Source organism: Panulirus ornatus, chromosome 9, assembly GCF_036320965.1.
Source record: "Panulirus ornatus isolate Po-2019 chromosome 9, ASM3632096v1, whole genome shotgun sequence".
NCBI classification, from domain to species: Eukaryota; Metazoa; Arthropoda; class Malacostraca; order Decapoda; family Palinuridae; genus Panulirus; species Panulirus ornatus.
Window position 1 is genome coordinate 31,298,393 of NC_092232.1, and position 26,416 is coordinate 31,324,808.

The 26,416-nt window shown below is 46.3% G+C and overlaps 1 protein-coding gene across 7 annotated transcripts in view; it reads right to left on the reverse strand.

Annotated features, from left to right (window-relative positions):
* LOC139750313 (solute carrier family 53 member 1-like) overlaps nucleotides 1–26,416 on the reverse strand; it is a 186,994-nt gene that overhangs the window by 139,757 nt on the left and 20,821 nt on the right. For 3 of the 7 annotated variants that reach the window (XM_071664969.1, XM_071664968.1, XM_071664975.1), the window contains exons 2-4: nucleotides 8,586–8,717; nucleotides 5,398–5,542; nucleotides 3,620–3,870 (exon numbers count right to left, since the gene is read on the reverse strand). In XM_071664969.1, the coding sequence (XP_071521070.1) occupies nucleotides 3,620–3,870; nucleotides 5,398–5,542; nucleotides 8,586–8,663 (474 nt within the window). In that variant the 5' untranslated portion in view covers nucleotides 8,664–8,717. Of the gene's footprint in view, nucleotides 1–3,619; nucleotides 3,871–5,397; nucleotides 5,543–8,585; nucleotides 8,718–12,209; nucleotides 12,486–12,552; nucleotides 12,676–12,771; nucleotides 12,838–26,416 lie in introns of those variants that run through there. The other 4 variants (XM_071664974.1, XM_071664971.1, XM_071664973.1 and 1 more) reach the window with 4 other exon arrangements.

The following is a 26,416-nucleotide window of genomic DNA, read 5'->3' on the forward strand; positions in this document are numbered from 1 at the left end:
CAATCCATTAACAGCACGTTCACCCTGGTAAACAACATAGGTCCAATTCACTCTATTCCTTGCATGCCTTTCACCCTCCTGCATGTTCAGGCTCCGACCGCTCAAAATCTTTTTCACTCCATCTTTCCACTTCAAATTTGGTCTCCCACTTCTCCTTGTTCCTTCCACCTCTCACACATATATCCTCTTGGTCAATCTTTCCTCACTCATTCTCTCCATGTGACCAAACCATTTCAAAACACCCTTTTCTGCTCTCTCAACCACACTCTTTTATTACCACACATCTCTCTTACCCTTTCATTACTTACTCGATCAAACCATCTCACACCACATATTGTCCTCAAACATCTCATTTCCAACACATCCACCCTCCTCTGCACTACTCTATCTATAGCCCATGCCTCGCACCCACATAACATTGTTGGAACCACTATTCCTTTAAACATACCCATTTTTGCTTTCCGAGATAATGTTCTCGACTTCCACACATTTTTCAACGCTCCCAGAACTTTCGCCCCCTCCCCCACCCTGTGATTCACTTCCGCTCCCATGGTTCCATCTGCTGCCAAATCCACTCCCAGTTTTTCTCCATTCAAACTTACCTCCCAACTGACTTGTCCCTCAACCCTACTGTACCTAATAACCTTGCTCTTATTCACATCTACTCTCAGTTTTCTTCTTCACACACTTTACCAAACTCAGTCATCAGCTTCTGCAGTTTTTCAACTGAATCAGCCACCGGCACTGTATCATCAGCGAACAACAACTGACTCACTTCCCAAGCCCTCTCATCCACAACAGACTGCATAATTGCCCCTCTCTCCAAAACTCTTGCATTTACCTCCCTAACAACCCCATCCATAAACAAATTAAACAACCATGGAGACATCACACACCCCTGCTGCAAACTGACATTCATTGAGAACCAATCACTTTCCTCTCTTCCTACTCGTACATTTGCCTTACATCCTCAATAAAAACTTTTCACTGCTTCTAACTTGACTCCCACACCATATATTCTTAATACCTTCCACGGAGCATCTCTCTCAACTCTATTGTATGCCTTCTTCAGATCCATAAATGCTACATACAAATACATTTGCTTTTCTAAGTATTTCTCACATACAGTCTTCAAAGCAAACACCTGATCCACACATCCTCTACCACTTATGTAACCACACGGCTCTTCCCCAATCTGATGCTCTGTATACGCCTTCACCCTCTCTATCAATGCCTTTCCATATAATTTCCCAGGAATACTCAACAAACTTATACCTCTGTCATTTGAACACTCACCTTTATCCCCTTTGCCTTTGTACAACAGCACTATGCATGCATTCTGCCAATCCTCAAGCACCTCACCATGAGTCATATATACATTAAATATCCTTACCAATCAGTCAGCAACACAGTCATCCCCTTTTTTTTATAAATTCCACTGCCTTGCCAGCTTTCATCTTCTGCAAAGCTTTTACTACCTCTTCTCTGTTAACCAAATCATTCTCCCTAAACCTCTCACTTAGCACACCATCTCGACCAAAACACCCTATATCTGCCACTCTATCATCTAACACATTCAACAAACCTTCAAAATACTCACTCCATCTCCTTCTCACATCAACACTACTTGTTATTACCTCTCCATTAGCCCCCTTCACCGATGTTCCCATTTGTTCTCTTGTCTTACGCACTTTTTTTACCTCCTTCCAAAACATCTTTTTATTCTCCCTAAATTTTAATGATACTCTCTCACCCCAACTCTCATTAGCCCTTTTCACCTCTTGCACCTTTCTCTTGACCTCCTGCCTCTTTCTTTTATACATCTCCCAGTCATTTGCAGTATTTCCCTGCAAAACTCGTCCAAATACCTCTCTCTTCTCATACATCTCCCATTCATTTGCAGTATTTCCCTGCAAAACTCGTCCAAATACCTCTCTCTTCTCTTTCACTAATAATCTTACTTCTTCATCCCACCACTCACTACCCTTTTTAATGTGCCCACCTCCCACGCTTTTCATGCCACTAGCATCTTTTGCGCAAGCCATCACTGCTTCCCTAAATACATCCCATTCCTCCCCTACTCCCCTAAGGTTCTTTACTCTCACCTTTTTCCATCCTGCACTCAGTCTCTCCTGGTACTTCCTCACACAAGTCTCCTTCCCAAGCTCACTTACTCTCACCACTTTCTTCACCCCAACATTTTCTCTTCTTTTCTGAAAACCTCTACAAATCTTCACCTTTGCCTCCACAAGATAATGATCAGACATCCCACCAGCTGCACATCTCAGCACATTAACATCCAAAAGTCTCTCTTTCACATGCCTATCAATTAACACGTAATCCAATAATGTTCTCTGGCCATCTCTTCTACTTACTTACGTATACTTATGTATATCTCTCTTTTTAAACCACGTACTTCCAATCACCAGTCCTTTTTCAGCACACAAATCCACAAGCTCTTCACCATTTCCATTTACAACACTGAACACCCCATGTACACCAATTATTCCCTCAACTGCCACATCACTCACCTTTGCATTCAAATCACCTATCACAATCACCCGGTCTCGAGTATCAAAACTACTAACACACTCACTCAGCTGCTCCCAGAACATTTGCCTCTCATAATCTTTCTTCTCATGCCCAGGTGCATAGGCACCATTAATCACCCATCTCTCTCCATCCACTTTAAGTTTTACTCATATCAATCTAGTTTACTTTCTTACCTCTATCACATACTCCCACCACTCCTGTTCCAGGAGTAGTGCTACTCCTTCCCTTGCTCTTGTCCTCTTAGCAACTCCTGACTTTACTCCCAGAACATTCCCAAACCACACTTCCCCTTTACCCCTGAGCTTCGTTTCATTCAGAGCCAAAACATCCAGGTTCCTTTCCTCAAACATACTACCTATCTCTCCTTTTGTCTCATCTTGGTTACATCCACACACATTTAGACACCCCAATCTGAGCCCTTCAAGGAGGATGAGCACTCCCCACGAGACTCCTTGTTGTATTTCCCCTTTTAGAAAGTTAAAATACAAGGAGGGGAGGGTTTCTAGCCCCCCTCTCCCATCCCCTTTAGTCACCTTCTATGACATGTGAGGAATGCGTGGGAAGTATTATTTCTCCTCTATTCCTGGGGAGAGGGGAGAAATAATAATAATAGATATAATAAATATACCTATGTCATGAAAACTCATGGAGCATTCCCTCACATACTGGATGTGGGTGGGGGGATTGGAGGATGGTGGGGTAACTAGTGGATAGGAGAGCCTTCAAAACTCTGATATTCTAGTATCCACTTATCTATACATCATTGCTTAATACAGAATTGAAATATCATATTATCATAACCTCCCCATTATTGCCCATCCAATCTTATAACACATTCTGATGACCTCCTCAAATCAAACTATCTTCTTTTTACATGAATGCATGTTCGGTATTTCTTATATTTTGCTAAATCTCTTGACACAACTCAAACCACTGCTGTCAATGCTCTACTTACTTTGCCATTCACAAGCAAAATCTCTCACTTCCAAATCCTTATGAAAGTCTTACTCGTAGAAGTCCTAAATAAAAAAATCATACATATCAAACCATCTGACACTATACTAACCTTATCATGTTTTTTCAAAATTTTCCTGAAGCCAGTGAAGTTAAGGTTTTGATAGTTCTGAAGAAGAATAAGACTAAGGTAGAATTCTGAGAATGCAAGCTTAAGATCCTGCATCTTTCTTGCAGGAACATTTAATTTTGGGAGAAATGTGAAACCCTTGCGGTTACGGAGTCCATCCCCATGCTGCTCTTTTGATGCTTGTAAGTCTGATTTAAGTGTGGTATACTTCCTTGTAGCCTCAGCCATCTTCTCTGTGAAGAAATGAAGTATGATAATGTGAGGAATAAAAGTTCTGATTCCTAAAAAAAGGTTTTTCTAAGCTTAAAGGTCAAGCAAAGGATAAGTGTTTCAAGGTCTAATACCAAAAAGGTTCAATAAAAATATCAAAGCAAATTTCTTAATCAAATACTTATGATAAGTATACTATATTTCAAGTCATCGAATGTATCCTATACTGGCTACCACTGCTTATAATGCCTGCATGCCAACACTTAACTGTCATCAGATAAAAGAAGTATGATCCTCCACTTTGTAATACTCACAAAAGGCACAATAACCCATGAATTAAGAGGATTATCTACCTGAAGTAGATACAAATGGATGAGTTACAGATTATTACCATCAACATCATTATAATAAAAGCTTTCCATTTGATTTCATATCCAACCTAATACCGAAGAAAGTTTTCAATCTCTAGGATCCTCACCTTCCCATAAAGTGTCTTTTTAATTCTCCAGGATCTTTTATCCATCAAGTAACGAATGTATGTCTCACAGTGAAAGTCCTTTTATCTAACCATGTTGGGATCTGCAGCATGACGGATAACTAGGAAAATTAGCCACTGGGCATTTTTGATAATACTGTATTATGGCAGTACTAAAAAATAAATGAAAAAGATTAGAATAAATTATGCAAAACTATATGATACAAATATTCACTAACAGGGATGATGATGCCGAAGTTCCTTTGAAAGTTTTGGAAAACAGGTTTTCCACAAAGTTGTCTTTCCAATGGCAAACTCATTGCACAGTCTAGTCCTACACTTTCCTTTTTCACTATATTCTCTAATACTAGTTTTGTGCTAAATTGCTACCACCGCAAACTTCTGTTTCCTTGTACTGTTTTAAGCTAACATTATATTGAGGACAATTTTTTCCAATAAAATCCAGCACTGCACTAATGAGGGCAGCTAGAAGCACACAGTAAAGAACTCAAAAAAAATATAGTGAAAAGCAACTATAGATGACTTGAGAAGCATTGTTTCTATTGGACAACTCACAGAAGACTGTAAGTTACATTCAGAGGTCCAAAAGTTTGATAACCAGACTTCAAACAAAATCAGCAGTTATCAGATACAGGCAAATCCTAAATGAGTGCTGGAAGAATCAAACACAAAAGATATCTAATAGGATTTTCTGTATTTCATTTCTTACCATTCATAATCCTTAATTCGAATCATCTCAATACAGCCTGAGCACAGAGATAAGTCTTGTAATAACTTTTTTCAGCTTTGGTTTGAAGCTTCAAAGTGAAAACACAGGTCCATACATGAAAAGCTCTAACTCTTACGAACACATGGTGCAATACATTCTCTTACATAAAGCAACGCCTTTAGTACTGGATATTTCTCATGCCATTACATACACTTCATACTCGTACAATTTACTGCATGCATATCATTTATTGATGTTAGACTATGATTCAGCATTATGACACCTAAAATATACGTCTGAAATCCACATTGAACAATATATCATACTACTCAAGTTAATACACACCTGAGAAGAATGTGTTGATCTTTGCTAATTCTTTGTCACACACCCGGAAAAACTGTTCATCAAAACGGGCATAATACCTAGTAATGACTTCTGCTTCCGTTACCTCAGGTGATGGGGCTTGTTCCACTGCAGCATATAACATAGCCTGCAAAACACATGGAAATAAAACATATGAAAAAAGAGCCTAAAATATAAAAGGAGTGATTAATTACTTCAATAATGCATGATGCAGAAACCAACACCATTTCATTACATGGGTAAATTACAAGAATCAACATGGTTTTTGCTGTCTTCCTGTTCCCTTGCATCTTACCAGTCGATCAGATGGTAACTCTAAGAGTTCAAATAAACGTATGCCATATAAGCCTAAAGTTAGGAGTAATTCCAAATCAAGTGAGGATGGTGGGTAATCCTGAATTGCTGAATACCAATTCAGCATTCCTATGTGTTTTCAGATACATCTGGGACTGTATTCATATGACTGACATCATCTAAAACATGAAATCCTTCTACCACTCTCCCTCCCTCCCTCTCTCTCCCATTCCACTTTGAAACCATGCCACTATGGGTTACAAATCTAAATACTGCTACTTCATACTCGGTAGATATGAAGAAAAATGTGCGATAAATCAATAAAGAGGACAGCAACCATAACATCAAGGAAATGTGGACATACAGAAGAAAATGCAATAAACAATGAAGTCATATCAGCTTCATACCACAGAGGATTCCATGCTGTGGATATTCTTGCTAAAAGTAGAACTGAATATCACTAAGTCATCAGGAATAAAGATAGGCAATATTGTAAAAGCGAAAAAGACAAGCCATACTTCCAGCAAACAAGCTTAGTACATGAGATCACATGTGGATGTTGTGCTATTTACTTATAGGGGAGAAACATGGTTTTGGTGCATTATTACATGACAGCTAGAGACTGAGTGTGAATGAATGTGGCCTTTGTTGTCTTTTCCTAGCGCTACCTCACACACATGAGGGAGGAGGGGGTTGTTATTCCATGTGTGGCGAGGTGGTGATGGGAATAAATAAAGGCAGACAGTATGAATTATGTACATATGTATATGTCTGTGTGTGTATATATATATGTATACATTGAGATGTATAGGTATGTATTTTGCGTGTAAGGACGTGTATGTATATACATGTGTATGCGGGTGGGTTGGGCCATTCTTTCATCTGTTTCCTTGCGCTACCTTGCTAACGCGGGAGACAGTGACAAAGCAAAATAAAAAAATTGGGACAAGACTTGAAGAGGAGATTCTATGAGTATATGGCAGGTGTATGACTGTGTCAAACCTCTAACTTGCTGGTCCTACACACAAATGAATATGGACACTTTCTAAAATGGCAAGAAGCCAAGATAATCCATAAAGGTTTGGATAATGGGATGAGTATGACCCCAGAGAAGAATAGGTAAAACTTTTTTACCTATATCTTTTCTAAGTAAAGTATGTAAATAATTCTTAGTTCCCAAATCAAGTAGCACCAATAGGTGGCACCCACTGCTGTGTTCTTTAGTAGTAGTAGTGGGTGACAGGAAACCACCACCCACAAAAGTACTATTGCCTGGATTTCAGGAGGAATAGTTGCAAAAGCACAGGGAGCCAGCGGTGTTTGTTACTTACTTCAGGCCTTGATCGCTGTCTTTTTAACTTGCCTCAACTACATGTGGATTGTCAGTATTCAACCACAATCTCACATCCTCATTTTCTCATACACAATAACACACACACATCTATATTTCATTTTCTCCTTTCTCACTTTTCAACACTCAAAAATCTATCACAGTAAAACCAGTACATAATTCTCCAGTGCCAATCCAGATTGGCACCACCAGCTGAGATGGGTTAGGAAGATCCCAGGGCTCACTAGACTATCATCATGTGACTGGGATCCAACCCACTTCCACAGCTACAGCTCCTAGACCTAGCTCTTTTTCTATCCATTTCTGCAGCATCTGGAGTCTTACTTCAAACCTTACCTCTGTTGAACAGTACTTGATTAACTTCTCCCCTGATCTTTTTCCTTTCTTCTTTCTGAAATCCAATTGTCTAAGGCTTCTTCTCTTCTGCACTATCAGATCTCCAACTACAATTTCTATAATTGTTTCCACTCTAATGATGGAGTTCAAGCTTTCTTTAGTACAAAACCTTTTGCTTGCCAAATGGATCATAATGCCCCCAAGACCCAGTTTCTGTCCATGACTAATGAAAGTTCCCCACATCCTTCCTCTCTCCTTCAACAGTTTTGTAATTCCACCTCTTGACTCAATAAACACCCCACATTAACAAAATTGCTAAGTCTACCCCTAAGAAACTAGGAGTCCTGTTTACCTGCTGATATTTCTTTCCTGAACAGTTGCTCTCACATCTCAGGTGGTTCTATCTCTGTAACCTTACTTGACAAAGTTCAGTCGAAAGCACTCCAATTTATTAACTCTCCCAGGCTAACGAAAAAACTTGACTCACTTGTCTTTTGCTGCAATATTGGTTCACTTTCCCTCTCCTACAAGTACTATTTTGGTTCAATCTCCTAAAGCCAACTAGATCATGCAATACTCAGCAAGCTGCTGCATCACAAGGTTACTGTGGGACCATTGGCAACTCAAGGGTTGGCTGTTTTGATAACAGTTTCTTTCCCTACACCTTGAAACTTTAAAACTCTCTACTTTCTCACATCTCATAATAACTATGACCAGTCACTTTTTAAAAGATAGGCTATTCACTTCCTCCAAAAATATTTTTCCTCACTTTTTTATTTTCCCTTTCGTTAATTTCTTAATCTTTTATACTTGATCACCATTTCCTTAATTAATGAGGTAGTGCCAAAAATAGACAAAGAAAGGACACATCTTACAACAAGGTAAGTCATATGACATTTATTGCATCACTAAAAGAAAAAGTTTATGTATATCATGAGTGGCAAGAAATTATAAAATAATATAGAGATGGAATTCAAATTCTTACTGAAATTCAACCTTATCCAGTATCCCTCAATGAAACTGTACATTCTTACTAAAATTTTACCTCATCCAGTGTTCCTTAATGAAGCTGTAATGATACAATCTTACGAAGATGCTAAACCACTGAAAACTTTGTAATATATGCTTATGCAAACAAACAGAATTCAACACATTAAAAACAAAAGAAAAATGGTGCTACTGAACTTGCCTTCATCTCTTCATAGCTAATGTACTGTTTCCTCCATTCTGGAGTTATGTGAGCGGCAAGGTGCTCTGCAAACTTCATCTTGGTTACTTATGAAATACTGGAACCAAACTGACTACTGTTGATGATCACAGCCTGAAATGAAATGAGAAAATAAAAACATCAGATACAAGACTTCCTTTTCAAAAACATCAGCAATTGGTCATTTCAAAATACGTACGTTTTGCTAAGCAAAACAATGGGAATCCCAAATATATTGGATAAAATCACATAAGCTACATTCAACAAAAGAAAAATCTTATGAGAGGATATTCTTCATACAGTTACCAATACTCTTTTGCAAGACATTAATACAGGATTATTACACAAGCCCATTCATTAAAAGACCCAAAATTAATACAATACAGTTGTGAGCAATAAGATATATACTTATGGGTTTAGCTGATACTGTTACAATATCAAGCCATCAAGTCAATGCTACTCGTGGATTAGCTTAGTTTTGGGGAGATAATATAATATGACCACCATGAACATCATTGAGATATTTTTCTCTTATCTTACATCATTAAATGACGAGAGGAGAGAGTACTATCAAGATTAGGGAAAATGTGGGTTTAATAATACTGTATAAAATCAACTCAAAAACACAATGTATATGGATGGTAAAAATGGTAATAATAAGAGTTATCATACAGGTGTAAACTGTCTACTTTACCTTCATTCCCTTTCAAAAGTTTAAGCAGTATTATGAATGCTCTCATCCACCAGTTGAAGCCATGACCACACTGGGTGTCATCATGGCATGTGACCAGACCCACACAAAAAGGTGTAAATGCTGTAAAGTTTTCAACTCTTTATGCATAACATTATACCTCTGGTTGGATCTAGAACCTTTGTAGGAAAACAGGTTCAATGTGTTTTTGAATGAACTGAACGTGATATCATAGGTACACTTGCTATGTTTCTACACTAAATATTGTATATAACTGTATCTCATGTACTGATGTTTATATCTTATACGGTAATGTTGTAATGCAGAATAATAACATTTCGTAATTAAGCTATACTTTCGGACAATGCATTACAATGGTGCTAAATTGTCTATTAGAAACCAGCTATATGTAACATTCGAAAATAGATTCTTCATGCCCACATCGTGACGACTCCGAGTAACATCATTACCAAGTTTTATGATCTTGAGAAACTTGTGGGTTCTTTCCAAGACCACAAATCAATTTGGTGATCTTATACTTGTCAAAACCGTGACAGTGTTCTTCACATGATAAAGACAACTGTCTTGAGACTCACAGCCGAAATGTTCATGCTATTCATTCTACTTAAGGTCATACAGAACACTCCTTGTTCAGCTACGAAGCAGAAATTATATATAAAAAGTTAGATATCAAACTGTCTGACAGATTTCATCATTATCTGGTTTTATCAGCTCAACTTTACTCTCCTATATCAGATACATTTATACTAATACACAGTTATGTAAATATCCATTAAATATATTCCTACATGTTAGCTTAGGTCAAGTTCACATTGATTGTCTTTTTTTTCTGCTTTTTCAACAAATACTTTTAATCTACTCCCATGCCCTGCCCACTCTGTGTGGTCATAATGAATAATATACCCCATAATCTCCTTCTCCCTAATCTAAATATATACAGTGCAACAAGTCATTCATGTGATTTTTTTTTCGTTTCTACTAATCAATAAGCGAAGCATTTGAGGAAGCATCACCTATCATTTGACCCACCAGTGCCAATATGGTGCAATGGAAAAGGAGAAAGTTTTTGTGATGCACATTACGTACAGTGGTAGAGAACGTGACCTATAACTTACTTTCTAATTTTAGTAAAAGTTTAGTTCAGTTCTGCATCACTATTAGCTTTAGATACAAAGTAAATTTTTTTCTCCATTACAAAAGCATGATTTGGAGCATTACGATTTACTTCTTGATATCAAATGAGATGATAGCACTGGGGGTTATATATATCTGGGAAAATGTGGATTTAATGTAAATGTAGTAAAAGCATGCTTGAAAAAATGAGCAAATATCAAGAAAACCTCACCAGAAATCACATTTCTTTTTGTAAGTGTTCTACATTTCCAACATTTGTTGGGTAGCACCAGGAATAGGCTAAGAAATGGCCTCATTTGCTCACATGCACTCTCATTCACATATGATGCACCAAAATCAGTAACCCCTATCCCAAACCAAGCACCAAAGACCCATCCATGGTTTCCTATGACTGTTTCACATGCCCATGGGTCAGCCCATCACTTACACTTTGCCCCTGTATATCACATTGCTCCAATTAGCTCTATCCCATCCACAAATCATACCCACCTGCATATGCAGGCCCTGATGACTCAAAGTGCCTCCACCTACATCCTTTCATCTCATCCTCAGTCTCTCTTTTGTCCTAGAAACCCTCTGCTTTTGACATATACATCCTTTTTGTCATCGTATCCTTAACAATCCCCTCAATGTGTTCAAGCCATTTCAGAACACCCTGTTCAGCTTTCATGTATAGCTACTCTGTGTATGACCAGACTTCTGCCTTAACTGGAATGCCTGGTGAAGTTTTCGGGGGTCTTTTCTCCCACACAGCCTGGGATAAGCCCTAGCTGTTGGGTTGGGTTTCTGATCAACCAAGCTGTTGGAAGCCAGAGCCCACAGGCCCACATAGCTCCTACAGCCTAGGTACTTGTCCAATGCAATCTTGAATTTCTATTTCATGCATCCAATCCTGTTTCTGATGGTAGATGGCAAGTTGTTGAAGACTCTTGGGCGACGGATGCTTATTCTCCCTTTTTTGTGCATAACACACCTCTGCATTTCAGGGGTAGTACTTTACAAAGTCTTCTATCCCTATCATGTCAAGAATGTTATCTTAAAGTATTCTATGCCTCTTGTGTCAAGGATGTTATTTCTGAGTGTACACTGGGACCCATACATTATAGGATTTTCCGGGTATTGATGGTGATAAACCTCTCTCATCTGCATTCTAAGGAGTATAGCCATAAAAATTTCAGCCATTCCCAATAAATCAGTTCCTTTACCACATTACTCTGGGCTGTTAAAGACCTTCGTACCTTGAATAATACTATCTTTGATTTTTCTTCCCTTGCCTTGAAGGTCCACAGGACCCAGCCTGCCATTCTGCAGGAGGCAACCGTTGATCTGTTACTGTCAATACACCAAAATTATATTGGTCAGCTGCAGGAAATTACACGAATACTTGGTATGTCGTATATTCAACATTTCGCATCATGGTTTAACGAGTATACTTCAACTAGAAACTAAGACAAATGTTAACTTCTAGTAGGATATGGTGGTTTTTACTGTTTATGTCTTATTGTTTATATACACGTATTTATCTACTTTTACAATAATCAACCAAACATTTTTCCTCAGTACAGTTACATATCCCTCCTCACTGCCACCCTACTTCATGTTATATCACAATCCAAATTATGCTCTGCAACTGTTACTCTATTCTCTAAACCCAGACAGTATAACAAAATCACTTCATATCCAGAGTTAATAATGATGCACAACTATATAAGCCTCTCATTTTCCGTCATATTAATTTCTAAACCCACAATTCCTCTCACCTTTCACTGCCAGTCGTGTCCCTCCTCCTCCTCCACTGTGACACTCACTCCAGGTAGGTAATAACACACTTTATGACCCGTTATCATTCCCTGAGACAGGAACTGAAATCCCAATAAATGACAAAATTATCACTCCCGTTACACAAAGGCGACCTTAATCTCAATGGTGAGCAGGTGATGCCTGTTAATATGATTATGTGTGGAGGCTGGCACCCCAGCTCACGACCCTACCCAACAACTCGTACACACTCCCCAAGTACTCCTCCAGTACTTCATATTTGAGCCTTAAAGATTATATTAAGGTAGTGAAATAAATGAGCATATAAAACAGGTCCCAACTGACTTTATCGTTAAGAGTTCAGGCGAGGTGAGGCCTTCCCGCTAACAAATTGGCAACTTTTTCCTTACTTCATATTGTCTGATATGAGGGATTACCATCACAACATCCGACACATTTCATCTTCCACGCCACTTAACCAACATATTCATCTTCATCCTGAATTATTTTCACTTTCTTGGTTCGAATTTGCATCAGTAATAGTATATGTGTTATTTTACGTACTTTAAGAGCATATTGAGATAATCATCTCTACCAGTTACCAGGGAAGAATCATTCTGCAGACTATTTACGTGTCTGACCATCTCCGCCAATGTGAAGAACTGTGTATCATGTGTCCAGTAACGATATATGACCATGACAGCACCACCTCCGTCATAACATCTATGCTGTTACCTTTAAGAACAGAATTTATAACTTAAAATACACGTGTCGAGATCTATATATGGCAGATGGCTTACACGACCAGTCTCGGCAATTCGTGTGTCCAGGTACAACGACAACGTAGCATAAATACCCGACCCATACATACTCCTGGCGGCTGTGACCATTTTCCTAATGTTCTGTATCACTTTTATCTCTAATTCTTGGTGTTGTAGCTACACAATCTTGTACCCAGCTGCTTCATCTGATCTCACTCATAAATGTAAATAGTCTAAAGGTACCTTTCCCTCCAGCAGCCTCTCCCAAGCGTAAATACAGGCACCTCAACAATGCTGACTGGAATACTTATGTAACATCTTTCTGACTTAGGTTAATTACTGTGTCATGTGGTGATGGTTGTGTCTCCACCAGACACACAGCAGAGGTTATTGTTGCGGGAATGGAAGCATTTGTCCCCTCTTCCTGCAAGATGACCTCTTCATCCAATCTATGATTCCACCATTCCTGTTCTGAGGTCATTCAGACAAGGGATCAGGCATGTCGGCCTTGGAAAAACTCTCCTTCCTCCTCTGGCTGCCATTCATCATTGATCACTGCCCGTAATCACTACAAGCGCCTCATCTGTGAGGCAAAACGTTTCTTTATTCAAAGTGTGATAACCTCTCCTCGTCATCCACTGATAGGTCTTTCTGGTCTTTAGCTAAGGACGTCTCTAACACCTTCTGTCGCTCTACCTTTCCTTCACTTTTCCCTTCTGACGGTACCATAGCTGTCTCTCCCGTACACAAAGCCTCACTTTGGTTCCCGTTTCTCCTCTAACTCCATCTTGGATGACTCTAACATTCCTTCACCCCTGATGCTCCTCTTACTAATCCTATGCCTCTTCCCGTAATCTCTTTTCCTGTCTGAAAAACGCTTCTTTCTCAGGACACAAGCAAGGCTTATGGTCCTGATGGCATCCATCCAAGTGTACTGTAAGTGTGTGCCTCTGAACTTGCTCCTGTGCTTACTCGTCTGTTCCGTTGTTGTTTAAAACCCAAATCTTTTCCTTCTTGGAAACATGCCTTAGTATATCCCATCCCTTCGAAGGGTGACCTTTCTAAGCCCTCGAACTATCATCCTGTTGCTTTGACATCTACCATTTCTAGCCTTTGAATCCCTCCTAGACTCCCATATCCTTAGACATCTTGAATCACACAGTCCTCTCTCTGGTCACCACTATGGCTTCCGTAAGGTGAGATCTACTAGTGAAATTTCTTTCCTATCTTACTAATGTCTGGTCATCATCTCTGAAAGATTTTCGGGAATTTTACGTAATTGCCCTTGACATATCCAAAGCTTGTGGCCGGTGTGGCGTGAGGGGTCTCATATCTAAGCCCCCCCTCTTTCGGCTTCCCTCCCTCACTTTGCTCCGCTCTATCTTTCCTTCTGGCCCATCTATCTCCGTGGTTGTTGTTGGAGCAGCCTCTCCCCCATTTCTCCATCAAAAGAGGCGTCCCTCAAGATTCTGTCCTGTCTCCTACACTTTATTTTCTTTATATCAACAATTTCCTATCTTCCGCAGATGCCGAAACACACTCAGGCGTTGACCACTCAACGTAGCATTCATACACATCCTTCACTTCTGCTCCTCCTTCTCTCACTCGATCTGTATCTCGTCTCGACTGAACTTCCTTCATAAACTCAGACCTGGACAGGATATCTCAGTGGGGTAGACGAAATCTGGTTCAGTTTAATGCCTCCAAGACTAAGTTTCTGTCCGTCTTTCTATGGAAAATTCCTCACAACATACCTCTCTCCTTCGAGAGTTCTGTAATTCCGCCTCTTGACTCACTGTACATACTTGGTATTACTGTAACATCCACTCGACCTTGAAAACCCCACATTACGGAAATAGCTAAGTCTACCTCTAAGAAACTGGCAGTCCTGTTTAGATGTCGAAATGTCTTCTCTTCTGAACAGTTGCTCCGTATATACAAAGGCTTGATCCGTCCTTGTATGGCGTACTGCTCTCACATCTGGGGTGGTTCTAGCTCTGCATCCTTACTTGACAGAAATGAGTCTAGAGCAGTCCCGACTTAAAGACGGCGACCTCTTTTTCCGCACATTCCTCAATGCGACTGGACCTCTCTACGCCATCACCCATAAAAAGACTCACTTCCGCCTTATCCACTCCCGAGAACCAACAACACTCCATTAGTTCTTCCCACTCAACTTACACTCCAAACGACCTGTCTCTCTTTTCACCGAGAAACCTATCTAACTTACTTTTACTCGTATTTATTCTTAAATTTCTCCTTGCACAAACTCTCGCAAATACAGACACCAATTTCTGCAGTTTTTACATCTAAATCTGCCCCTCTACCTCAACCCTCCAAAGTCTGCATACCTGCTCCTCTCTCCAAGACCCTTGCATTCACCTCCTTCACAACACCACCATCATGGTACCATACCCCAGCCATGGTGATATGTAGCCCTGACACAGACCAACCCTCACCTGGAGCCTCTCTCCCTACCCTCATCCATGCCTTACTCTCACCCTTCTCTCACACATACCTACTCTCTCCCTACTCTCACAGATGCCTTACTCTCTCCCTACTCTCACACATGCCTTACTCTCTCCCTACTCTCACACATGCCTTACTCTCTCCCTACTCTCACACATACCTTACTCTCTCCCTACTCTCACAGATGTCTTACTCTCTCCCTACTCTCATCCATGCCTTACTCTCTCCCTACTCTCACACATGCCTTACTCTCTCCCTACTCTCACACATGCCTTACTCTCTCCCTACTCTCACACATGCCTTACTCTCTCCCTACTCTCACACATGCCTTACTCTCTCCCTACTCTCACACATGCCTTACTCTCTCCCTACTCTCACACATGCCTTACTCTCTCCCTACTCTCACACATGCCTTACTCTCTCCCTACTCTCACACATGCCTTACTCTCTCCCTACTCTCACACATGCCTTACTCTCTCCCTACTCTCACACATGCCTTACTCTCTCCCTACTCTCACACATGCCTTACTCTCTCCCTACTCTAACACATGCATTACTCTCTTGTTAAAGTTCTTCGCTGTCTCTACCAGCTTTCCTCCCACACCGTATATTTGCAACATCTCTGTCAACCTTATCATGTGCTTTTTCCAGATCATGAAACTCTACATATCATATATTGTTCCTTCTGTTGCCCTTGCTAACCTGAGGCAGTGCACGGGGACCTCTGGTCTCCTGAGGCAGTGCACGGGAACCTCTGGTCTCCTGAGCCAGTGCACGGGGACCTTTGGTCTCCTGAGGCAGTGCACGGGAACCTCTGGTCTCCTGAGCCAGTGCACGGGAACCTCTGGTCTCCTGAGCCAGTGCACGGGGACCTTTGGTCTCCTGAGGCAGTGCACGGGAACCTCTGGTCTCCTGAGCCAGTGCACGGGGACCTTTGGTCTCCTGAGGCAGTGCACGGCGACCTTTGGTCTCCTGAGCCAGTGCACGGGAACCTCTGGTCTCCTGAGGCTACAGATACCACCAGGTCATGACCTGTGGCCTGGAAGGGCGGGAACCTCGGGTTGTAAGCACCAACACGTCATGAATTGTAACCTGAACGTACGGAAGGTGGGACACACACACATACACACACACACACACACACACACACACACACACACACACACACGGTCAGGTCTGCTATAGTCACCCCTCAGAAATATTACTTTAGTTATCCTTGCATAACATGAATAGGACAGAAGAAAACGGTGCCCATAGTATATCAATATGATGGCACACAAGAAAACGGTAAGATAACATTGTCAGGATGGTACAGTAGTGCAGGTAAGGTAACATTGTCAGGATGGTACAGTTGTGCAGGTAAGGTAACATTGTCAGGATGGTACAGTAGTGCAGGTAAGGTAACATTGTCAGGATGGTACAGTTGTGCAGGTAAGGTAACATTGTCAGGATGGTACAGTAGTGCAGGTAAGGTAACATTGTCAGGATGGTACAGTTGTGCAGGTAAGGTAACATTGTCAGGATGGTACAGTAGTGCAGGTAAGGTAACATTGTCAGGATGGTACAGTTGTGCAGGTAAGGTAACATTGTCAGGATGGTACAGTTGTGCAGGTAAGGTAACATTGTCAGGATGGTAGTAGTGCAGGTAAGGTAACATTGTCAGGATGGTACAGTTGTGCAGGTAAGGTAACATTGTCAGGATGGTACAGTTGTGCAGGTAAGGTAACATTGTCAGGATGGTACAGTAGTGCAGGTAAGGTAACATTGTCAGGATGGTACAGTGGTACAGTAGTGCAGGTAAGGTAACATTGTCAGGATGGTACAGTGGTACAGTTGTGCAGGTAAGGTAACATTGTCAGGATGGTACAGTAGTGCAGGTAAGGTAACATTGTCAGGATGGTACAGTTGTGCAGGTAAGGTAACATTGTCAGGATGGTACAGTAGTGCAGGTAAGGTAACATTGTCAGGATGGTACAGTGGTACAGTAGTGCAGGTAAGGTAACATTGTCAGGATGGTACAGTTGTGCAGGTAAGGTAACATTGTCAGGATGGTACAGTTGTGCAGGTAAGGTAACATTGTCAGGATGGTACAGTAGTGCAGGTAAGGTAACATTGTCAGGATGGTACAGTTGTGCAGGTAAGGTAACATTGTCAGGATGGTACAGTAGTGCAGGTAAGGTAACATTGTCAGGATGGTACAGTTGTGCAGGTAAGGTAACATTGTCAGGATGGTACAGTAGTGCAGGTAAGGTAACATTGTCAGGATGGTACAGTGGTACAGTAGTGCAGGTAAGGTAACATTGTCAGGATGGTACAGTAGTGCAGGTAAGGTAACATTGTCAGGATGGTACAGTAGTGCAGGTAAGGTAACATTGTCAGGATGGTACAGTTGTGCAGGTAAGGTAACATTGTCAGGATGGTACAGTGGTACAGTTGTGCAGGTAAGGTAACATTGTCAGGATGGTACAGTAGTGCAGGTAAGGTAACATTGTCAGGATGGTACAGTAGTGCAGGTAAGGTAACATTGTCAGGATGGTACAGTTGTGCAGGTAAGGTAACATTGTCAGGATGGTACAGTGGTACAGTAGTGCAGGTAAGGTAACATTGTCAGGATGGTACAGTTGTGCAGGTAAGGTAACATTGTCAGGATGGTACAGTGGTACAGTAGTGCAGGTAAGGTAACATTGTCAGGATGGTACAGTGGTACAGTTGTGCAGGTAAGGTAACATTGTCAGGATGGTACAGTAGTGCAGGTAAGGTAACATTGTCAGGATGGTACAGTAGTGCAGGTAAGGTAACATTGTCAGGATGGTACAGTGGTACAGTAGTGCAGGTAAGGTAACATTGTCAGGATGGTACAGTAGTGCAGGTAAGGTAACATTGTCAGGATGGTACAGTAGTGCAGGTAAGGTAACATTGTCAGGATGGTACAGTTGTGCAGGTAAGGTAACATTGTCAGGATGGTACAGTAGTGCAGGTAAGGTAACATTGTCAGGATGGTACAGTAGTGCAGGTAAGGTAACATTGTCAGGATGGTACAGTGGTACAGTTGTGCAGGTAAGGTAACATTGTCAGGATGGTACAGTAGTGCAGGTAAGGTAACATTGTCAGGATGGTACAGTTGTGCAGGTAAGGTAACATTGTCAGGATGGTACAGTAGTGCAGGTAAGGTAACATTGTCAGGATGGTACAGTGGTACAGTTGTGCAGGTAAGGTAACATTGTCAGGATGGTACAGTAGTGCAGGTAAGGTAACATTGTCAGGATGGTACAGTGGTACAGTTGTGCAGGTAAGGTAACATTGTCAGGATGGTACAGTAGTGCAGGTAAGGTAACATTGTCAGGATGGTACAGTGGTACAGTTGTGCAGGTAAGGTAACATTGTCAGGATGGTACAGTGGTACAGTTGTGCAGGTAAGGTAACATTGTCAGGATGGTACAGTGGTACAGTTGTTCAGGTAAGGTAACACTGTCAGGATGGTACAGTGGTACAGTTGTGCAGGTAAGGTAACATTGTCAGGATGGTACAGTGGTACAGTTATTCAGGTAAGGTAACATTGTCAGGATGGTACAGTGGTACAGTTGTGCAGGTAAGGTAACATAGTCAGGATGGTACAGTGGTACACTTATTCAGGTAAGGTAACACTGTCAGGATGGTACAGTAGCTCAGGTACGGTTCATCGTCAGGATGGTACAGCGGTACAGCGTAGCCACACCTCGCCTCTCAAGGCTGGTTTTTGTTGATGGTGCAGGATGCGTGTAGATCATGTGTGACCGCCTCCCTCCCCAGCCCTAGCCACGTAGGAAGGAACTCGTCCACATACCACGACGCCCTCAGGGCCCACTCATGCACACGGTACCAGGGCAGGAGAGACGGTCCTGCCCTCGGGGGGGGGGGGGGGACGCCTTATACATGGTACCAGGGCAGGAGAGACGGTCCTGCCCTCGGGGGGGGGGGGGGGGGGGGGACGCCTCATACATGGTACCAGGGCAGGAGAGACGGCCCTGCCCTCGGGGGGGACGCCTCATACATGGTACCAGGGCAGGAGAGACGGTCCTGCCCTCGGGGGGGACGCCTCATACATGGTACCAGGGCAGGTGAGACGGTCCTGCCCTCATACATGGTACCAGGGCAGGTGAGACGGTCCTGCTGCCCTCGAGGGGGGACGCCTCATACATGGTACCAGGGCAGGAGAGACGGTCCTGCTGCCCTCGAGGGGGGACGCCTCATACATGGTACCAGGGCAGGAGAGACGGTCCTGCTGCCCTCGAGGGGGGACGCCTCATACATGGTACCAGGGCAGGAGAGACGGTCCTGCTGCCCTCGAGGGGGGACGCCTCATACATGGTACCAGGGCAGGAGAGACGGTCCTGCCCTCGGGGGGGACGCCTCATACATGGTACCAGGGCAGGAGAGACGGTCCTGCCCTCGGGGGGGATGCCTCATACATGGTACCAGGGCAGGAGTGACGGTCCTGCCCTCGGGGGGGACGCCTCATACATGGTACCAGGGCAGGAGAGACGGCCCTGCTGCCCTCGGGGGGGATGCCTCATACATGGTACCAGGGCAGGAGAGACGGTCCTGCCCTCGGGGGGGATGCCTCATACATGGTACCAGGGCAGGAGAGACGGTCCTGCCCTCGGGGGGGACGCCTCATACATGGTACCAGGGCAGGAGAGACGGCCCTGCTGCCCTCGGGGGACGCCTCATACATGGTACCAGGGCAGGAGAGACGGTCCTGCCCTCGGGGGGGACGCCTCATACATGGTACCAGGGCAGGTGAGACGGTCCTGCCCTCGGGGGACGCCTCATACATGGCACCAGGGCAGGAGAGACGGCCCTGCTGCCCTCGGGGGGGACGCCTCATACATGGTACCAGGGCAGGAGAGACGGCCCTGCTGCCCTCGGGGGGGACGCCTCATACATGGTACCAGGGCAGGAGAGACGGCCCTGCTGCCCTCGGGGGGGATGCATTCCACACCACCAGGATAGACTTCACTTGCCTCACCAGGATATGACGTGCTACAGGATGACACTACAAGACATGATCATCCTGAGCCAGGCAGGATGGTCACACTGGATCATAACAATTACTTCCCACAGTGAAAAAGATCTCAAACTTCGGTAATATACGCAGGAATGTCGACCATGTCTGGGATTGAGGGAGAACATTATCTTTCAAATGGCGTTCAATTCGTGCACGAATATCACTTCATCCTGTTCACCACACCCAAGCTACACCAACCTCCATAATGCTATACGACCGACGTCTTGGCTGGTTTAGTGAGACGAACCCGAGGACCATGTTGGAGACGAACCCGGGGACCATGTTGGAGACGAACCCGACGACCATGTTGGAGACGAACCCGAGGACCATGTTGGAGACGAACCCGACGACCATGTTGGAGACGAAGCTGAGGACCATGTTGGAGACGAACCCGAGGACCATGTTGGAGACGAACCCGAGGACCATGTTGGAGACGAACCCGAGGACCATGTTGGAGACGAACCCGGGGACCATGTTGGAGACGAACCCGAGGACCATGTTGGAGACGAACCCGACGACCATGTTGGAGACGAACCCGACGACCATGTTGGAGACGAACCCGGGGACCATGTTGGAGACGAACCCGGGGACCATGTTGGAGACGAACCCGGGGACCATGTTGGAGACGAACCCGGGGACCATGTTGAAAGGGAGGGAACACCAACGCTCTCACCCCCGTTCCCCCGGGGGTTCCCCCACCCACCCACCCGGAACACCAGCCCACTGTACAGGTGGGTCCTGCTCCCTTCAACCCCCCCCCCCCCCCCCCACACACACGTCCTCCTCGTACAGCCACTGTTCCTGGCCTCCCTAGTGTCACCCAGCGTGTTGTACAGCCACTCTTCCTGGCCTCCCTAGTGTCACCCAGCGTGTCGTACAGCCACTCTTCCTGGCCTCCCTAGTGTCACCCAGCGTGTCGTACAGCCACTCTTCCTGGCCTCCCTTGTGTCACCCAGCGTGTCGTACAGCCACTCTTCCTGGCCTCCCTAGTGTCACCCAGCGTGTTGTACAGCCACTGTTCCTGGCCTCCCTAGTGTCACCCAGCGTGTTGTACAGCCACTCTTCCTGGCCTCCCTAGTGTCACCCTGCGTGTTGTACAGCCACTGTTCCTGGCCTCCCTAGTGTCACCCAGCGTGTTGTACAGCCACTGTTCCTGGCCTCCCTAGTGTCACCCAGCGTGTTGTACAGCCACTGTTCCTGGCCTCCCTAGTGTCACCCAGCGTGTTGTACAGCCACTCTTCCTGGCCTCCCTAGTGTCACCCTGCGTGTTGTACAGCCACTCTTCCTGGCCTCCCTAGTGTCACCCTGCGTGTTGTACAGCCACTGTTCCTGGCCTCCCTAGTGTCACCCAGCGTGTTGTACAGCCACTGTTCCTGGCCTCCCTAGTGTCACCCTGCGTGTTGTACAGCCACTGTTCCTGGCCTCCCTAGTGTCACCCTGCGTGTTGTACAGCCACTGTTCCTGGCCTCCCTAGTGTCACCCAGCGTGTCGTACAGCCACTGTTCCTGGCCTCCCCAGTGTCACCCAGCGTGTTGTACAGCCACTCTTCCTGGCCTCCCTAGTGTCACCCAGCGTGTTGTACAGCCACTCTTCCTGGCCTCCCTAGTGTCACCCTGCGTGTTGTACAGCCACTCTTCCTGGCCTCCCTAGTGTCACCCAGCGTGTTGTACAGCCACTCTTCCTGGCCTCCCTAGTGTCACCCAGCGTGTCGTACAGCCACTCTTCCTGGCCTCCCTAGTGTCACCCAGCGTGTTGTACAGCCACTGTTCCTGGCCTCCCTAGTGTCACCCAGCGTGTTGTACAGCCACTGTTCCTGGCCTCCCTAGTGTCACCCTGCGTGTTGTACAGCCACTCTTCCTGGCCTCCCTAGTGTCACCCAGCGTGTTGTACAGCCACTCTTCCTGGCCTCCCTAGTGTCACCCTGCGTGTTGTACAGCCACTGTTCCTGGCCTCCCTAGTGTCACCCTGCGTGTTGTACAGCCACTGTTCCTGGCCTCCCTAGTGTCACCCTGCGTGTTGTACAGCCACTCTTCCTGGCCTCCCTAGTGTCACCCTGCGTGTTGTACAGCCACTGTTCCTGGCCTCCCTAGTGTCACCCAGCGTGTCGTACAGCCACTGTTCCCGGCCTCCCTAGTGTCACCCAGCTTGTCATACAGCCACTGTTCCTGGCCTCCCTAGTGTCACCTAGCGTGTTGTACAGCCACTGTTCCTGGCCCCCCTAGTGTCACCCTGCATGTCGTACAGCCACTGTTCCTGGCCTCCCTAGTGTCACCTAGCGTGTTGTACAGCCACTGTTCCTGGCCTCCCTAGTGTCACCCTGCATGTCGTACAGCCACTGTTCCTGGCCTCCCTAGTGTCACCCAGCGTGTTGTACAGCCACTGTTCCTGGCCTCCCCAGTGTCACCCTGCGTGTCGTACAGCCACTCTTCCTGGCCTCCCTAGTGTCACCCAGCGTGTCGTACAGCCACTGTTCCTGGCCTCCCTAGTGTCACCCAGCGTGTTGTACAGCCACTGTTCCTGGCCTCCCTAGTGTCACCCTGCGTGTCGTACAGCCACTCTTCCTGGCCTCCCTAGTGTCACCCAGCGTGTTGTACAGCCACTGTTCCTGGCCTCCCTAGTGTCACCCTGCGTGTCGTACAGCCACTCTTCCTGGCCTCCCTTGTATCACCCAGCGTGTCGTACAGCCACTGTTCCTGGCCTCCCTAGTGTCACCCAGCGTGTCGTACAGCCACAGTTCCTGGCCTCCCTAGTGTCACCCAGCGTGTCGTACAGCCACAGTTCCTGGCCTCCCTAGTGTCACCCTGCGTGTCGTACAGCCACTCTTCCTGGCCTCCCTAGTGTCACCCTGCGTGTCGTACAGCCACAGTTCCTGGCCTCCCTAGTGTCACCCTGCGTGTCGTACAGCCACTCTTCCTGGCCTCCCTAGTGTCACCCTGCGTGTCGTACAGCCACTGTTCCTGGCCTCCCTAGTGTCACCCTGCGTGTCGTACAGCCACAGTTCCTGGCCTCCCTAGTGTCACCCTGCGTGTCGTACAGCCACTCTTCCTGGCCTCCCTAGTGTCACCCTGCGTGTTGTACAGCCACTCTTCCTGGCCTCCCTAGTGTCACCCTGCGTGTTGTACAGCCACTCTTCCTGGCCTCCCTAGTGTCACCCTGCGTGTTGTACAGCCACAGTTCCTGGCCTCCCTAGTGTCACCCTGCGTGTTGTACAGCCACTCTTCCTGGCCTCCCTAGTGTCACCCTGCGTGTTGTACAGCCACTGTTCCTGGCCTCCCTAGTGTCACCCTGCGTGTCGTACAGCCACTGTTCCTGGCCTCCCTAGTGTCATCCTGCGTGTCGTACAGCCACTGTTCCTGGCCTCCCTAGTGTCACCCTGCGTGTTGTACAGCCACTCTTCCTGGCCTCCCTAGTGTCACCCTGCGTGTTGTACAGCCACTCTTCCTGGCCTCCCTAGTGTCACCCTGCGTGTTGTACAGCCACTGTTCCTGGCCTCCCTAGTGTCACCCTGCGTGTTGTACAGCCACAGTTCCTGGCCTCCCTAGTGTCGCCCTGCGTGTTGTACAGCCACTGTTCCTGGCCTCCCTAGTGTCACCCTGCGTGTTGTACAGCCACAGTTCCTGGCCTCCCTAGTGTCACCCCTGCGTGTTGTACAGCCACTGTTCCTGGCCTCCCTAGTGTCACCCTGCGTGTTGTACAGCCACAGTTCCTGGCCTCCCTAGTGTCACCCTGCGTGTTTGTACAGCCACTGTTCCTGGCCTCCCTAGTGTCACCCTGCGTGTTGTACAGCCACTCTTCCTGGCCTCCCTAGTGTCACCCTGCGTGTTGTACAGCCACTGTTCCTGGCCTCCCTAGTGTCACCCTGCGTGTCGTACAGCCACTGTTCCTGGCCTCCCTAGTGTCACCCTGCGTGTCGTACAGCCACAGTTCCTGGCCTCCCTAGTGTCACCCTGCGTGTTGTACAGCCACTGTTCCTGGCCTCCCTAGTGTCACCCTGCGTGTTGTACAGCCACAGTTCCTGGCCTCCCTAGTGTCGCCCTGCGTGTTGTACAGCCACTGTTCCTGGCCTCCCTAGTGTCACCCTGCGTGTTGTACAGCCACAGTTCCTGGCCTCCCTAGTGTCACCCTGCGTGTTGTACAGCCACTGTTCCTGGCCTCCCTAGTGTCACCCTGCGTGTTGTACAGCCACAGTTCCTGGCCTCCCTAGTGTCGCCCTGCGTGTTGTACAGCCACTGTTCCTGGCCTCCCTAGTGTCACCCTGCGTGTTGTACAGCCACAGTTCCTGGCCTCCCTAGTGTCACCCTGCGTGTTGTACAGCCACTGTTCCTGGCCTCCCTAGTGTCACCCTGCGTGTTGTACAGCCACAGTTCCTGGCCTCCCTAGTGTCACCCTGCGTGTTGTACAGCCACTCTTCCTGGCCTCCCTAGTGTCACCCTGCGTGTTGTACAGCCACTCTTCCTGGCCTCCCTAGTGTCACCCTGCGTGTCGTACAGCCACTGTTCCTGGCCTCCCTAGTGTCACCCTGCGTGTCGTACAGCCACTGTTCCTGGCCTCCCTAGTGTCACCCTGCGTGTCGTACAGCCACTGTTCCTGGCCTCCCTAGTGTCACCCTGCGTGTCGTACAGCCACAGTTCCTGGCCTCCCTAGTGTCACCCTGCGTGTCGTACAGCCACTGTTCCTGGCCTCCCTAGTGTCACCCTGCGTGTCGTACAGCCACTGTTCCTGGCCTCCCTAGTGTCACCCTGCGTGTCGTACAGCCACTCTTCCTGGCCTCCCTAGTGTCACCCTGCGTGTTGTACAGCCACAGTTCCTGGCCTCCCTAGTGTCACCCTGCGTGTTGTACAGCCACTCTTCCTGGCCTCCCTAGTGTCACCCTGCGTGTTGTACAGCCACTCTTCCTGGCCTCCCTAGTGTCACCCTGCGTGTCGTACAGCCACTGTTCCTGGCCTCCCTAGTGTCACCCTGCGTGTCGTACAGCCACTGTTCCTGGCCTCCCTAGTGTCACCCTGCGTGTCGTACAGCCACTGTTCCTGGCCTCCCTAGTGTCACCCTGCGTGTCGTACAGCCACAGTTCCTGGCCTCCCTAGTGTCACCCTGCGTGTCGTACAGCCACTGTTCCTGGCCTCCCTAGTGTCACCCTGCGTGTCGTACAGCCACTGTTCCTGGCCTCCCTAGTGTCACCCAGCGTGTCGTACAGCCACTGTTCCTGGCCTCCCTAGTGTCACCCAGCGTGTCGGACTGGCGGTAGGGAAGGGTGGGCTGACGTCAGTGTGGGGGTAAATATCAAGGACGATAACGTTATCAACCTGAGGATAAAGGAAGGTCAGCCAGGGTGTCAGAAGGTCAGCCAGGGTGTCAGAAGGTCAGCCAGCCAGGGTGTCAGAAGGTCAGCCAGCCAGGGTGTCAGAGCGTCAGTACAAAAAAAGGTCATTGTATGTGAAGGTTACACGTGTGGGTTGTGTACAGTGTGTGTGTGTGTGTGTGTGTGTGTGTGTGTGTGTGTGTGTGTGTCTGGGTCGGGACGGACCTGTTCAACGATCATGGGTAAAGACCTGGAGACCTGGGGACCTGGAGACCTGGAGACCTGGGGACCTGGAGACCTGGAGACCTGGGGACCTGGAGACCTGGGGACCTGGGGACCTGGAGACCTGGAGACCTGGAGACCTGGAGACCTGGGGACCTGGGGACCTGGAGACCTGAGGACCTGGGGACCTGGAGACCCGGGTCATCAGTTCAACTGTGAGTCTACCTGTGGTGTAGTGTATGGTCTGGGGAACAGAACATGTTATGGATCATGTGGGTAATACATACACTACACTCACAGTCCTCCTCACCTTGTTGGAGCAACCAACCCAAACATATAGATTATCTTCACCTTATCAGTAGTGAACACAAGGATCATTCTTCCCTGACACACACACACACACACACACAC